General features: G+C 35.3%; 5 protein-coding genes across 6 annotated transcripts; 1 reads left to right on the forward strand and 4 right to left on the reverse strand.

The window, feature by feature from the left end:
• Window positions 1-1239: 1239 nt before the first annotated feature.
• On the forward strand, window positions 1240-2849 carry LBD4 (LOB domain-containing protein 4). Its single transcript, NM_102870.3, has 2 exons — window positions 1240-1565; window positions 1973-2849. The coding sequence occupies exons 1-2, from the start codon at window positions 1389-1391 to the stop codon at window positions 2312-2314; spliced, it is 519 nt and encodes a 172-aa protein (NP_174417.1). The 5' UTR covers window positions 1240-1388; the 3' UTR covers window positions 2315-2849.
• A 108-nt stretch (window positions 2850-2957) lies between these two features.
• PSAF (photosystem I subunit F) lies at window positions 2958-4423 on the reverse strand. The gene is made up of 2 exons (NM_102871.5): window positions 3866-4423; window positions 2958-3602 (listed from the first exon to the last, which is right to left on the reverse strand). The coding sequence occupies exons 1-2, from the start codon at window positions 4219-4221 to the stop codon at window positions 3293-3295; spliced, it is 666 nt and encodes a 221-aa protein (NP_174418.1). The 5' UTR covers window positions 4222-4423; the 3' UTR covers window positions 2958-3292.
• A 668-nt stretch (window positions 4424-5091) lies between these two features.
• Window positions 5092-5828, reverse strand: AT1G31335 (uncharacterized protein). Its single transcript, NM_102872.3, has one exon. The coding sequence runs from the start codon at window positions 5609-5611 to the stop codon at window positions 5399-5401; it is 213 nt and encodes a 70-aa protein (NP_564378.1). The 5' UTR covers window positions 5612-5828; the 3' UTR covers window positions 5092-5398.
• Window positions 5829-5976: 148 nt separating this feature from the next.
• Window positions 5977-7900, reverse strand: RUB1 (uncharacterized protein). The gene is made up of 3 exons (NM_102873.5): window positions 7607-7900; window positions 6943-7202; window positions 5977-6475 (listed from the first exon to the last, which is right to left on the reverse strand). Exons 1-3 carry the CDS (start codon window positions 7697-7699, stop codon window positions 6358-6360), a joined length of 471 nt encoding a protein of 156 aa, NP_564379.2. The 5' UTR covers window positions 7700-7900; the 3' UTR covers window positions 5977-6357.
• A 1648-nt stretch (window positions 7901-9548) lies between these two features.
• On the reverse strand, window positions 9549-11109 carry KUF1 (KAR-UP F-box 1). Of its 2 annotated transcripts, none has more exons than NM_001332955.1 (1): window positions 9549-11109. In NM_001332955.1, the coding sequence occupies exon 1, from the start codon at window positions 11094-11096 to the stop codon at window positions 9801-9803; it is 1296 nt and encodes a 431-aa protein (NP_001321346.1). In that variant the 5' UTR covers window positions 11097-11109; the 3' UTR covers window positions 9549-9800. The 2 variants fall into 2 exon arrangements, with proteins under 2 accessions (NP_001321346.1, NP_174420.1); NM_102874.4 differs by having other exon boundaries at window positions 9592-11071.
• Between the last annotated feature and the right edge of the window lie 1607 nt (window positions 11110-12716).

Raw genomic sequence — 12716 nt, forward strand, 5'->3', positions numbered from 1 at the left:
AGCCGAGAGAAAATTGTAAGAGTCCTCGACCAGCAAAACGTAGGAACATCAACTCAAAGCAGTCGAGAATAAGAACCACTGACTTGCATCAAAACAGAAGATCTAACCACACCACACAGAATCCGAAAAGAAGACATCCACCATCGTTTAAACTTTCAACCCTTGACCCAACCACCGGTGATAAAGACTTGTCCATTATAGTTTACTAAAGTTTATGATCAAACTTAAAATATCTGTTGTTAGATTGATACCTCTAATTCCTTTGAATTGCTTCTTAGATTTCCACTTTACCCTTCCACGATTTTTAAGCAATGGAAAATTAAGTTTCATTTGTTTCAGATTTTAATATTAATCCCCTTCTATGCAAATTGAGGGACCACGTAGAAAGTTGTGAGAATCTCAATACACAAAAGATATAGAAACAATGATTACATGCACAAGCACGAGGCCATAAATTTCCTTATCCTATACACATTTTCAATAAAGATGTAACATTCCAAACAGAAAACCCTCTTGTAGCTCACTCTACAAAAAAAAGAGTATAGAATTCCAATATTAAAGTTTATAGGTCGACTATTTCAAAACCAATTGCTATAAAGTAAATTGATTAATATTTTTATACTCTCTTCGATTTATAATATAAGTTGTTTTGGACCAATTTTTTTGTTTTACAATTAAATTGTTTTTAAGTTTTTATGCAAACTATATATTTATTTTAATATTTTATAATTATTTATATTATGCAGTCTCTTTTGTGATTGGTTGAACTTTTTAAAAGTAAATATTCTTAATCTTCGTACTTTTAGGTAAAACAACTTATATTGTGAAACGGAGGGAGTATATCATTTACAATTTCTCTTTATTTAGTTTTGTGGTGATTCCGAATATTAATTACAACTTGTACCATTTAATTCAACCATATTCGAAGAAAACATTAAAGGCAAAACAAATTAAGGGGAAAAAGAAATCAAAAGTTAAAAAAAAAAATTAAGACCAATGAGAATAGATAAGGGGTAAAAGACAAAAAGAGAATATAAAAAAAACAAATAGCATTTGGCGCCAAAAGTAAAACTAAAATGGTCATGTCACGTGATGTTAATTTTTGCTCTACGACCAAAGCAAAACAAACCTAAAGTTTTCCAAATCTCTGGGTCCCACTCTCAGATGTGCTGACTTTTATTTTTTTTACTTTTGTCTTAAATCTTTGGAAATTTTCAGTTTTAATTTAATTTAATTCATCTCTCTTTCTCACTCTATAAATCCCCACAGATCCGTCACACTTCACCTAGAGACCCTCCCACAGCTTTCTCGATAACTGACAATCCAACGGTTGAGATTCAGTTCTTCTAGATAAATTCACATATCCAAAGGACACGTGGCGGCGAGAGATGAAAGAAAGTAGCCGGAAGCAAGGAGCTGCGTCACCGTGTGCTGCGTGTAAGCTTTTGCGGCGGCGGTGCGCTCAAGATTGCGTTTTCTCGCCGTATTTTCCGGCCGATGAGCCTCAGAAATTTGCTAATGTTCATAGAGTGTTCGGTGCTAGCAACGTCAACAAGATGCTTCAGGTTTCTTTCTTCTTGTTCTTCTTAAGAATATCTAAAACGTGCTTACTCATATGTTGGGTTAGGTTTAATTAGGATGATTTTCTTGTTTCTTATTTTAGATGAGACATTACTATCATTTCCATAACTTTTTATTGACAACTACCACATGGGCCGACCCGTTTATATTATAAGTTTAGGGATTTAAAAACAAAATTGTTGAATTTTAAGAATTTAGGAATATGTTACATTTATTAGCTGATGTTGAATTTTAACCATATTAACTTTTGTTAGCTAATGTTAATGATATGATTTACATTTCTTAGCTAGCTGATGTAGAGTCTACATTTGAGATGGATTATATAAATTTTATATAGTCTTGCGAGATTAATTGGTCTAGTGGCTGACAAAATGTTTTAAAAACTCAACAGGAATTACCAATCCACCAGCGAGGGGACGCTGTGAGCAGCATGGTTTACGAGGCTAATGCAAGAGTGCGGGATCCGGTTTACGGTTGCGTTGGGGCAATTTCGTCCCTCCAGCAACAGATAGATGTGTTGCAAGCTCAGCTAGCTCTAGCTCAAGCTGAGGTGGTGCATCTACGTGTACGCCAGTCGACTAATTTCCCAGGGCACGGACTATGCCCGGATAGTCCGAGTAGCAGCGGGTCACCGTCTTCGAAGCAAGTGAGTCCACAGGACAACAAGGGCATGTTTAGCCATATGGACATTGTGGATGAAGCCAGTTTGGGAGAGTCTATGTGGTCTTGCTAGTCAATAATGCTCTCTTTCTGCTACTGCAATTTCCTCTTCCTTTTTTGGGAAATTTCGGGATTATTATATATTAAATTTAGGGGTAGGATATGAAAATGCTCTGTTTTGACTACAGAGTGAAATTATTAACATGATATAGATACATAAAAATACTAAATATATTTATATATTATAAATCTCTCTCTATATATTTATTAGTATTTGTAACTTTGTAATTCCGGGGTATTTGGGATTTGGTGTATGTGTAGGACCTTTGGATCATGATCCGGTAGGGTTATTTTGATCATTTCCAACCGAGGAGGGATCTTTGTTATTGACCTAATGTAAATTTGTGAGATATATTATTTATCTATATCTATATACAATTATGATCATGTAACCCATGGTGTGTGCTTGACTCTGTGAGCATATTATCGTGTAATGGTCATCTTTGATACTAGCTAAGTCTAGCTTAGCAATTAGCACTAAGCACTTGTATGGGCCTGAATTTTTATTATGCAAACTTATGGCCCATTTGTCTTTATTTTTTGGTTTCCTTGCAAACATTTGCCATTTGATAGTCGCTGATAGAATCGCTCGCATATGAAGGAAACAGAAAGACCGGACCGGAGCATGTGCTTGTGGTAAGAAATTTACAGTGAGCTTAAGAAGAAACACAAGTAATTTAGTCTATTATAGTTCAAGAGCTTCTCCTGCATTCATGCAAATGCAAGAGTGGTAAAATAGCATTATACTAAGTAAATTTGGTTATGCTCCTGTGCGTTATATCAGGATATTCCCTTCAAGCAATTGAGCTTCACATAGCAATCACTAGACCGCAAAATCACAATCTGTCAATCACCATTTTAGCCATAATTCTTTCTACTTGCGCAATCCAAATTTTATAAGGTTTTCGACAATGCATTGTTTTTCAATAAGTACAATGGAAAACAAAGAGATTAGAGAGAGTAACACAAAAGCAGAAAACAAGTTCCCTTTTTAAACATCCTTAGCAATGAGATCACCATTGAGAAACTCTCTGTAGGCAGCAACGGGCCAAATGAAACCACGGAAGATGATCCGACTAGCCAAAGGAACATCGATGATGATCTCTTTCATCGCGGGTTTCTTCTCACCACTAATAGCTATTAAGTAGCTTCTTCCAACCCACCCGATCCATCCAGCAATGTAGAGGAAAAGAATCCCTGGAGTAATGAACTCTCCCCAATGCCGCTGGTCTCCGTTCACTATCAAGTGCGGTAAACCGTCTGACCCGCATAACAATCCGTACTTCCCGTAGTTGTCGAACCTAACATACATTCATAAGCACATCAACTTCAAACCAATCCACAGTTCCACAAGCTCCTCAATAGATCATATCAATGATCAAATTTAACATGTCTAGCAACTTCGAAAACTCACTAACTCACCAAAAAAATCATACTAAAGCAATGGATCTAGCAAGTAATTCACTAAAACAGAGAAAAACTCTGTTTCAGAACAGAGGAAAGCTCTGTTTCAGAACAGAGAAAAAGCTCTGGTTTAACGAAGAAATAGAAATGGAAGACGAACCTGCGTTTGGTTTTCTCGATCTGAGCATTGAGAGCAAGAGCAGGGGCAGATTCAGGAGCGTAGAGCTTAAGAGAAGATTCAAGCTTCTTGATCTGTTGCTTCTCTCTTTTAGCGAACTGTTTTGAGTCCTTGCAAGGAGTCAAACCTGAGATATCAGCGACAGCTGGCATAGGAGCAGAGAGGAGGATGGAAGAGAGGGCGACGGCGGCGGAGAAAGCTTTCATGGATTGAGGTGTGGAGGAGGAGGATTTGTCATCGGAGCAGACGAATCTTGCGGAGGATTTAGGTACGGATTGAGTGAGAGATTTGTTAGATCTCGGGTTGAGAACGAGATTCGCCGGGATAGTGAGCGACATGGCGCTTTGTCGGGTTCTTTGGAGATTTCGAATTCTAGGGTTCTGGAGTTTTGGGTGAAGTGTGGAGAGAAGACTTATGGGAGGAGCTTTAGATTCTTGAGGGGATTAGTGGAGGGAGAGGAAGATAAGAGAAGTGGTCTTGGGGTGATGAGGTGGCGTGTTGTGATTGGTTGATAAGTAACATGTCACTGGATAAGAGATTTTGCCGCGGATTTTAATAGTTTTGTCATTTTGATGTTCAAGATATGTGGACTACACACGACTTATCTTTTATTTATTTTTAATATCTATACATATTATATATACACTGAAAATAATCATATATATATATATATGTAGCAAAAAAAAAAAGAGATGTAGTTTTTTAGTCCTGATTAGTTTTTTTTTTGGCAAATAGTCCTGATTAGTAAGACTGCAAAATTGAGTCTTTTATTGGTTAACCACATAATAAGAAAATGGGATCATGAGTTTGCAATATCAAAGAATTAAATCTATATATGACCAAAATAAACATTAGCAGAATTACAACTCCTTCTACCATTCCGCCGGAAGGAGGCTACATTTTTTGTAATGTTTGTTTGAAATGCTTCACAGATATCTTCTGATAAGATCTCTTGATCTGTCTCTGAAGTCTCAACACCTTAATTAGGGTTTCATCTCTTAAGATATGCTTTTCTTTAAAGTTTTACCATTTTTTCAATGTATTAACTGTCTATTTCCTGGCAGAAGAAACAAATTTCTTCACATTTACCCATATATATATTGTTTATAGCAAAAATATTTCGTCTTTTTTTTTTTGGTCTAATTATATCCGAGAGGAGAATTTGGTTGTGTTACCACATCATACTTTGAAGTTTGAACTCGTTGAATTAATAACACGCAGTTCTGATATATATTATTCTTTTGTGAAAGAAGTTCTGATATATTTCTAGATGTTTTTTTTCCTTTTTTTTCTTTTCTAGATGTTTCTTATAGAATAATCAATGTGTAAACCATTACTAGCTTTCTTATTTACATCAAAGAGATAGGAAAATACACAAATAAAGAAGGAAATTCATCCCAAGAAAACTAAAGACAATCAAAAGATTACAAGTTACAACAATTCACAATAAGTCAAACAAAAGCATCTTCCAATAGAGACAAGCAAGACAGACAAAGAAGAGAAAATGAAGGAAAATCAGACGTTGTGAGAATTGTCGGGCTTGGCGTGTGGAGACAACGGCGGAGAGGAGGCGGCGATAGCACCGGGAGGCGGAGCTGGAGCTCCATACACCTGAGGATTTGTACGGATCTCACGACGGCCGCGAGATTTTCCGAGGAAGTAGCAGCCAAATCCGAGAAGTAGACAGAAGAAAATTAGAGGCAGAGATATGACCACAACCAAACCCATCGATCTTGACTCTTGAGATCTATGTTCAATCTTCTTTCTGATTGATTTTTATTCTTGGACTCTTGTTCTTGCTTTGATTCTACTTCACATGTATTTATATGTATGAGTTTGTGGGAGGCTCTGGAAGGATCCGATTCTGTCCGCAACGTTTATGTCTTGTAAAGCTTTAAAGCTTAACGTTTAAATCTCAACGGTCATCTTTTTTTTTGGTCGGCCCATCCATACGATTTCTTCTAGTTTTTATAATCACATTAGTCATGTCTCATGTGCTTTTCTGGCTATGAAAGTATAGAGAATCAAACTCAAGTTGACAAGTTAAGTTACTTAGAAAATTAAAGTAAAAATTGTTAAATGTGATGGACACTCATTGGATTTGACGATTTGTAACCACTATTTCATTGTAATGCAAATAAATATGGGACTATTGATGGACTCATGCAACCAGCAATCTCAATCGGCCTGGTCCGATCTTACACATAGCTCGATCCTATTTTCACATGTCTAGCCTCTTTCTTGAATGAAAGATATTCATCATAAATAGCTAAATCCCAAATAAATATGTTAAAGTACGATTCGATGTTAAACAAAACAAAATGATTCGATATTTAACAGATTATTGGTAAAATGATCCAAACCCAGTGAAACAGCATAATATTCAAAGTATCATATCCAAATTGCAATCACTTTTTTCCCATGAACTCCAACAAGCCATACAAAGAGAAAAAGATATCTTCAAGAGTTACTTCTCAGAGAAGACCAAAACCACCCCTAAGGGCAAGAACCAGATGAAGAACAGAGCCTCCCTCTATGTTGTAGTCCTTTGCCGTTTTGTCATCAGCTAGCTGTTTTCCGGCGTAGATTAGCCTGCAAACATCCATGAGATATATAAGCATCCTAGAAATACTAATGAGAATCACTGTTATATGAGACAGCATAGATTATCAGCTTGCACGCAGAGTAGAATCGTTTGATGCCAAAAGCATAAGTAAACACACTCGAAAGGAGCTGCAATTTTCTCAAGAGGGAAGCAGCCAGTCACTAAAACATGAAAATCAAGTCAATGAACCGCAACTTATACAATCAAGTAAAAGAGCTGAGCTGAAAGGAGCTGCAATTTTCACAAGAGGGGCAAGTCACTAAAACATGAAACTCAAGTCAATAAACTGCAACCTATCTTATACAATCAGTTTTGACTCAACCACACAAACAACTCTAAGAGAGCTGAGACAGATATCACAAAGAGTTAATATAGTTCAAGACTCAATGTTCCCAAGGCAAAAACTTTGCGACTCAATTCTTCTGAAGTAACTGGAAAAAAAGAAGTTATTTACCTTTGTTGAACAGGAGGGATACCTTCTTTCTCCTCAACACGTTCCTTAATCCGATCAATAGTATCGGTTGGTTCGATATCAATCTCAATTTCCTTCCCTGTGAGAGTCTTCACCTTAATCATAGTCCCACCCCTAAGCCTCAATACCAAGTGAAGAGTCGATTCTTTCTGAATGTTGTAATCCGCTAATGTTCTACCATCTTCAAGCTGCTTACCAGCAAATATCAACCTCTGTTGATCAGGTGGTATTCCCTCTTTGTCCTGTTTTCATCAAATCCCATCCATTCATAAACCAATTAGAAGAAGACCAAATCAAAAGATCATTAACAATAATCTTAATCCAATCTTCTTAAACTCAGAAACAATTAACCATTCTCAAGCAATTCACATACCTTCAAGTGTACCATAAAACATAAACAAATACGAAATTAAGCAAACACATGAAGGATTAAGAGAGCCTTTGTGCTTACTGTTACACAGAAATCTAAAGAAATCTTAACATCGATCGCTAGATAATCGGGGAAAGAAAACCTAAAAATCAATCAAACAAAGCAAACCAATCTGTGTCTCCAACAATCAAACAAATTCATAGTGCAAAACCCTAGAATCCTAAGAAAAGCACGAGGAGGTGGAATTGGGAGACGGAGAAAGAGAGAAAGAGAAACCTGAATTTTGGCTTTGACATTGTCGATGGTGTCGCTGCTTTCGACCTCTAGGGTTATGGTTTTTCCGGTGAGGGTTTTGACGAAGATCTGCATTTTTTTTTTCCTTTCTTCGCTGAAATGGTGTTTATGAATATTATTACGGACGGGAAAAGTATTATATATATACAAATAAAATTTGGGATATAGTTTTGAGGATTTTGGAATAAAAATACTTTTTGAAAGATTTGGAATAAATCCTTTGATAGAATTCGTAATTAGCTTTTGGGCTACGCTATTATTTCTTCTCCATTTCTTATATAATTTTACTAACAATTTTAAAAATTATCTTTAAATCAAATATATTAATGTGGCTTTAAATATATTGAGATTTTTTTGTTTGTTTGTTATTTTAGGATATTTAACTTTTAAAAACAAAAATTAAAAGAGTTTTTAGATTTTGTACTAAAATTAGTTTTCTTAGATTTTAAGAAAATATGGGGACATTGAATTTTTTTTTTAGTTTTAGAACCAAAAACGAAAACAACAAATTGTTGACATTCAATTTTGTTGGAATCTAGAGCTTAGTGCAAAACCCACTAGTCTCTACATACTATGGACCATGTTGTGGCAGTGAGTGGTTTGACGCGAAACCTCTTAAATACTATGGTCAAAGAGATCAAGCTATGTTCAATTTTAGACGGTGATAAACCTGAAAGGTCAAATGGAAGAATCTTAAAAGCTCGACAACATTTCATTGGACTTGAATGGGTTGTCTCTCTAGCTAGCGTTTTGTTATTATAAACGCAGACTCATCGTGAAAGAATTCACCCTTTCATGTAGGTATTGGAGACGCTTCACGCTTGTTTGGACCATATGTGTATCCCAATGGCATCATACCAAAATTAAAGACATCTCTCTAACCGTTTTCTTCTCAACCACTAAAAAGCCTTTTCACCATCTTTATTCAAACTTGTTCACATATAGAACCCATGTGATTTTAAAAGTATGAACCATATGATAGATTACAAGATGGTCCACATTGACGTGAAGAGCTCATATAAAAGATGGCCTTTATTTCTTGTCAATTTATCACAAAGAGGTCTCTCATTAAGCCCAATGGATCGGATAATTTTAAATCCAACCCAATAGATCACTTTTCTCAATTCTCTATTCTAAGGTTTTTAAGCTTTGGTTTCTACATATAAATTCAATTAATTTTCTGCTGATTTTTTATTTTCACTGACATATGTTAGCTTTCTGAAAGTTGGTTTCAGTCAATTGAAAATTGAAATCAGTTATTCAACACCACAATAAAGATGCAACGAAAAAACAAAAACAAGTTACACATAGCTAACGCCTTACAATGCATGAGAGGACTTTATAAAATAGGTGATTCTTATCCATATTTTTGTATGTCTACATCTTGAGTTGTTGAATAAACGTGGTTTGTTCTGGTTTACTCCAAGTTGGTGAGTCTCTTAACATTATAGCATCACCGATGGCTTTTGGTCAGTTTTGGTATGCTTAATCAATCTCCATAAAATAGAACAGATAATAGGTAAATGAACCATTATAAATCTCATCAAACTTAAATATTAACTTAAAATCAAATGATAAAATGAATCGACTCCCCAATGTATATATGAATAAAAGGTTTAAATGCATGTAGCGGACGAAATTCGCTAAACGATTAGCGAATTAGATTATTATATTTTTGGGATAGATAACAATCTATTGTATACCAAATTTATTTCTATGTACAAACGGATCATAGTTAGTCCGCATCAGATTTGTTATATTTTTTGACATGTACTACTATAAATTATACTAGAGGTTCACTCCATAAACGGATTCGTCCACTCCAACTATCGTAACCATTCGTATCCAAAATTTTATTTTATTTGATATGTGAAATTTCTAATAATTGTACGTTGATTCATAAAGGAGAGAGAGATATTCCATATTTCCACAACCAAACAGATTTTTATTTTTAACTACGAGTTGAATAAAAATTATATAAAGTTGTATACCATAAATTAAGATTAAAAAATTCTGACGTGTATTGTCTTTTCATTTGCAGTGCAGGTATTAAAAAATAACGACAAGATGACACTTTTCCACCAGAAAAACGGGAAAACAGAAAATAAAAAAAGTTCCGTATACTAAAGGAAAAGAATAATAATAATAATAATAATAATATCACAAAAAAAATACGTCAGCAAAAATTCGGTTGACTCATTCTTGGTAAAACATGAACCGAAACCGGTTCAAGTCCATCAGGAATCTCAACATTCCAAATCTTCGCCGGCTCCGCCGCAACATCCACCACAACAATTTTCCCATCACCAGTAACAACACAAAGTTTACCGGAATCCGCCGTTACTTGCGTAGCTCCTTTAAGCATCTCTTCTCCACCTTCAACCACAACCACTTCTCTCCACTCTCTCTTCTCATCATCGTACTTTCTCACTGTCCCTCTCCTCTCATCCACCGAATAAAGAATCTCCTCCTCCATCGCCGCAACCGGGCCTCTCCATCCAACCAACATCTCCTCCGGCATAGGTTCCCAATCATCTTTAACGACGTCGTATATAGCTCCTTCTTTAACCGCGTCTCCTTTAACATTTACCATTAAAAGCTTTCTTCTATATCCAACAGCGTCTATAGCTTCTCGACTAAACCGTAAATCTCTCATATCTCTCAATTTCTCCCAATTAAACCGGTGGTTATTCCGGTTTTGTTCGGTTAGATCTAATTTCTCGACAGATTTCGCGACGGTTGATGAGAACTGAGAACTAATTCCGCTTGCGATGTAGATAGCTCCGTCGCAAGCTCCGGTGGCGCACCACCGTCTTGGAGATCCGATTCGAGGACCGGAGCTCCAGGATGACGAAATTGGATCGAAAATTAACGGGTGAGAGATCGCCGGAGAGAGTTGTTGGTTACTTCCGGCGATGAGAATGAGTTTTCCGGCGGCGGAGACGCATTGAATCGGTAAATTAAAGGAGATAAACGACGGATGACGGTAAAGAATCCGGTGAAGAGGCGGGTCAGGTGGTGGAGGAGGAAGCGGATACCATTTTGAAGAAACCGGGTTGAAACACATAAACCGGACTGACGGGTTGACCCGACCCGTATCCGATGTTGAATCGACGAAAAGAGCGTAGAGTGACGGAAACGAAGGAAATTCCGGCGAGTAAAGAAGACGGCGCCACCGTGTACACACGGCGGAGAGTAACGACGGACGGTGAACGAGAGACAGACAGATCTCTGAGATGTGATCGGGAAGTCCTTCGATTAAAGCGGAGTTTTCATTTCCGGTGACTGTTCTTCTTCGTTTCGCCGGCGGTGATTCTGCGGCGGTGGTTGACATTGATTCACGCCGTTTCAGTTTTTTTTCCATCTCTCTCTTTTTTTGTTTTTGTTTTTTTTTGGAGTTATTAAAGAGAGATAAAGGAGGCGTGAAGTGTAATGAATGAGAGGGAAAAGTAAGTAAAGGCGTAGGAGCCATACATATATCAAAATCGAAAAGGCCAAAGTTGGAAAGTGTTACCATCTCTATCATAAATACGTAAAGCTAACTTATAAAATTAAAATTATACATTTATAGCATCACATATGATTATAGTATTCAAGTGGCTATAGAGAATTTTATCAGTAAAATAATATTAGTTATATTTGATTATCTTATACAGTATTTTAGTTTCAGAAGCCTATCAAGTATCAACCATTAAACAAAGACGTGAAGACTAGAGATTTTTAGTAAGAATTGTGGTTGGTTTCCATCGAGATCAATTTTTAATATCGAAAAAGAACCGGTGAACAGAAATAAAATTTATTTTGTAAAAACTTAGTTTTGTTGGCTTAAGCTTTTAAAATATGTGACTTCATCCTATTTAAAATATACTCATGAAAAAAACAAGAATTAACTATATTAGGGTTACTTTAGCCTTTTTGCGGATGAGATAAAAAAAAAAAAGCAGAGAAAAATCACCATAATAATTATTATTTTTTAACTCTATCACCATAATTTTTTAATTAAAAAGAATTCTCATAAACATAAAAAATAGATGAAAGAAAAAAAGAAGAAGCTGACAAGTAAGTAAAGGGTAAAGGGGAGAACCTAATCTTCTAATTATAAAATTCTATTGGCATTTAGTCATTATTAACTTATTTCCATTTTCTTCATTGTCAATTTGTCATACAATGCAAATCTATATTATAATTATATGTTATTTTCTACATTTCTATATGAATAAATTTACAAAGTTTCCACTTTCATCTTTGTGCTAGTGTGTATAATCCATATTAATATTATGTGCGCATCTTATTGGATAATATTTTTGTTGATTCATTGATAATTATGATAAGGTCCAAAATCTCCCTTTTTAGAGCAACTTCTATTATTATTTTTTATTTTTCTGGAAGGAAAAAAAAAAGTGACAGAGACATCCGTTTGGTGTGTGATCCAGATCCAGCCTTCTTTTCCCAATCTTCTCAATAATGGATATGCGTTGGATTTTAACGTACATCAATCGTTTCTTTCTCCTGAACGATCAAGTTAGTTTGATGTGTGGTGCACTGCTGCTAAATATTAATTATTCGATGTGTTTATAATCTCTGTCTAACTGTTCATTGTTCAAGTCTTCCTTTTATATAAGTCATTGAATTATAACATAAATTACTATAATTTTTTTAAAAGAAAACTATCCAAACTAAGGCAAGAAGTTATTCAATCTACAATTTTATGTACTTGTGGGTTTAGCTCGAACACTTTAATATAGTATCCCGATTGCTTAAAGATCTTTACAGTTCAATATCTAGTGTGTGGCAGTATAAGAAAATAACTTCAACTAGTAGAATAGTTTAAGAATTGAAAAAGAATACCATGTAACAATTTTATGTTTATGCATAAACTTGAATAAATAAATTTGCATCGCATATGATACGGTTCATTAAAGATATTGGTATAGCATTTTTTCATAGACCTTTTGACGTTTAAATTATAATGTTTTTGAAAGAGGTTAAATGATTCATCATCTTAGAGGTGGAAATAAATAATGTTATGTTTTTTTTAAAAGTGCATTAAGAAAACTCTCCCTTTAGAAATATAGACGAGTTTAGAAGTTTT

Source organism: Arabidopsis thaliana, assembly GCF_000001735.4.
Source record: "Arabidopsis thaliana chromosome 1 sequence".
Lineage (NCBI taxonomy): Eukaryota > Viridiplantae > Streptophyta > Magnoliopsida > Brassicales > Brassicaceae > Arabidopsis > Arabidopsis thaliana.

Excerpts from the sequence above, each read along its gene's own strand:
- RUB1 (NM_102873.5), bottom strand. The coding sequence starts at position 7,699 with ATGCAGATCTTCGTCAAAACCCTCACCGGAAAAACCATAACCCTAGAG. Across the intron at positions 7,203-7,606 it reads ATGTCAAAGCCAAAATTCAG|GACAAAGAGGGAATACCACC; the intron begins GTTTCTCTTTCT and ends TGATGAAAACAG. Across the intron at positions 6,476-6,942 it reads ATCCCTCCTGTTCAACAAAG|GCTAATCTACGCCGGAAAAC; the intron begins GTAAATAACTTC and ends GGATGTTTGCAG.
- AT1G31335 (NM_102872.3), bottom strand. The coding sequence starts at position 5,611 with ATGGGTTTGGTTGTGGTCATATCTCTGCCTCTAATTTTCTTCTGTCTA.
- LBD4 (NM_102870.3), top strand. The coding sequence starts at position 1,389 with ATGAAAGAAAGTAGCCGGAAGCAAGGAGCTGCGTCACCGTGTGCTGCG. Across the intron at positions 1,566-1,972 it reads ACGTCAACAAGATGCTTCAG|GAATTACCAATCCACCAGCG; the intron begins GTTTCTTTCTTC and ends AAAACTCAACAG.
- KUF1 (NM_001332955.1), bottom strand. The coding sequence starts at position 11,096 with ATGGCTCCTACGCCTTTACTTACTTTTCCCTCTCATTCATTACACTTC.
- PSAF (NM_102871.5), bottom strand. The coding sequence starts at position 4,221 with ATGTCGCTCACTATCCCGGCGAATCTCGTTCTCAACCCGAGATCTAAC. Across the intron at positions 3,603-3,865 it reads ATCGAGAAAACCAAACGCAG|GTTCGACAACTACGGGAAGT; the intron begins GTTCGTCTTCCA and ends AATGTATGTTAG.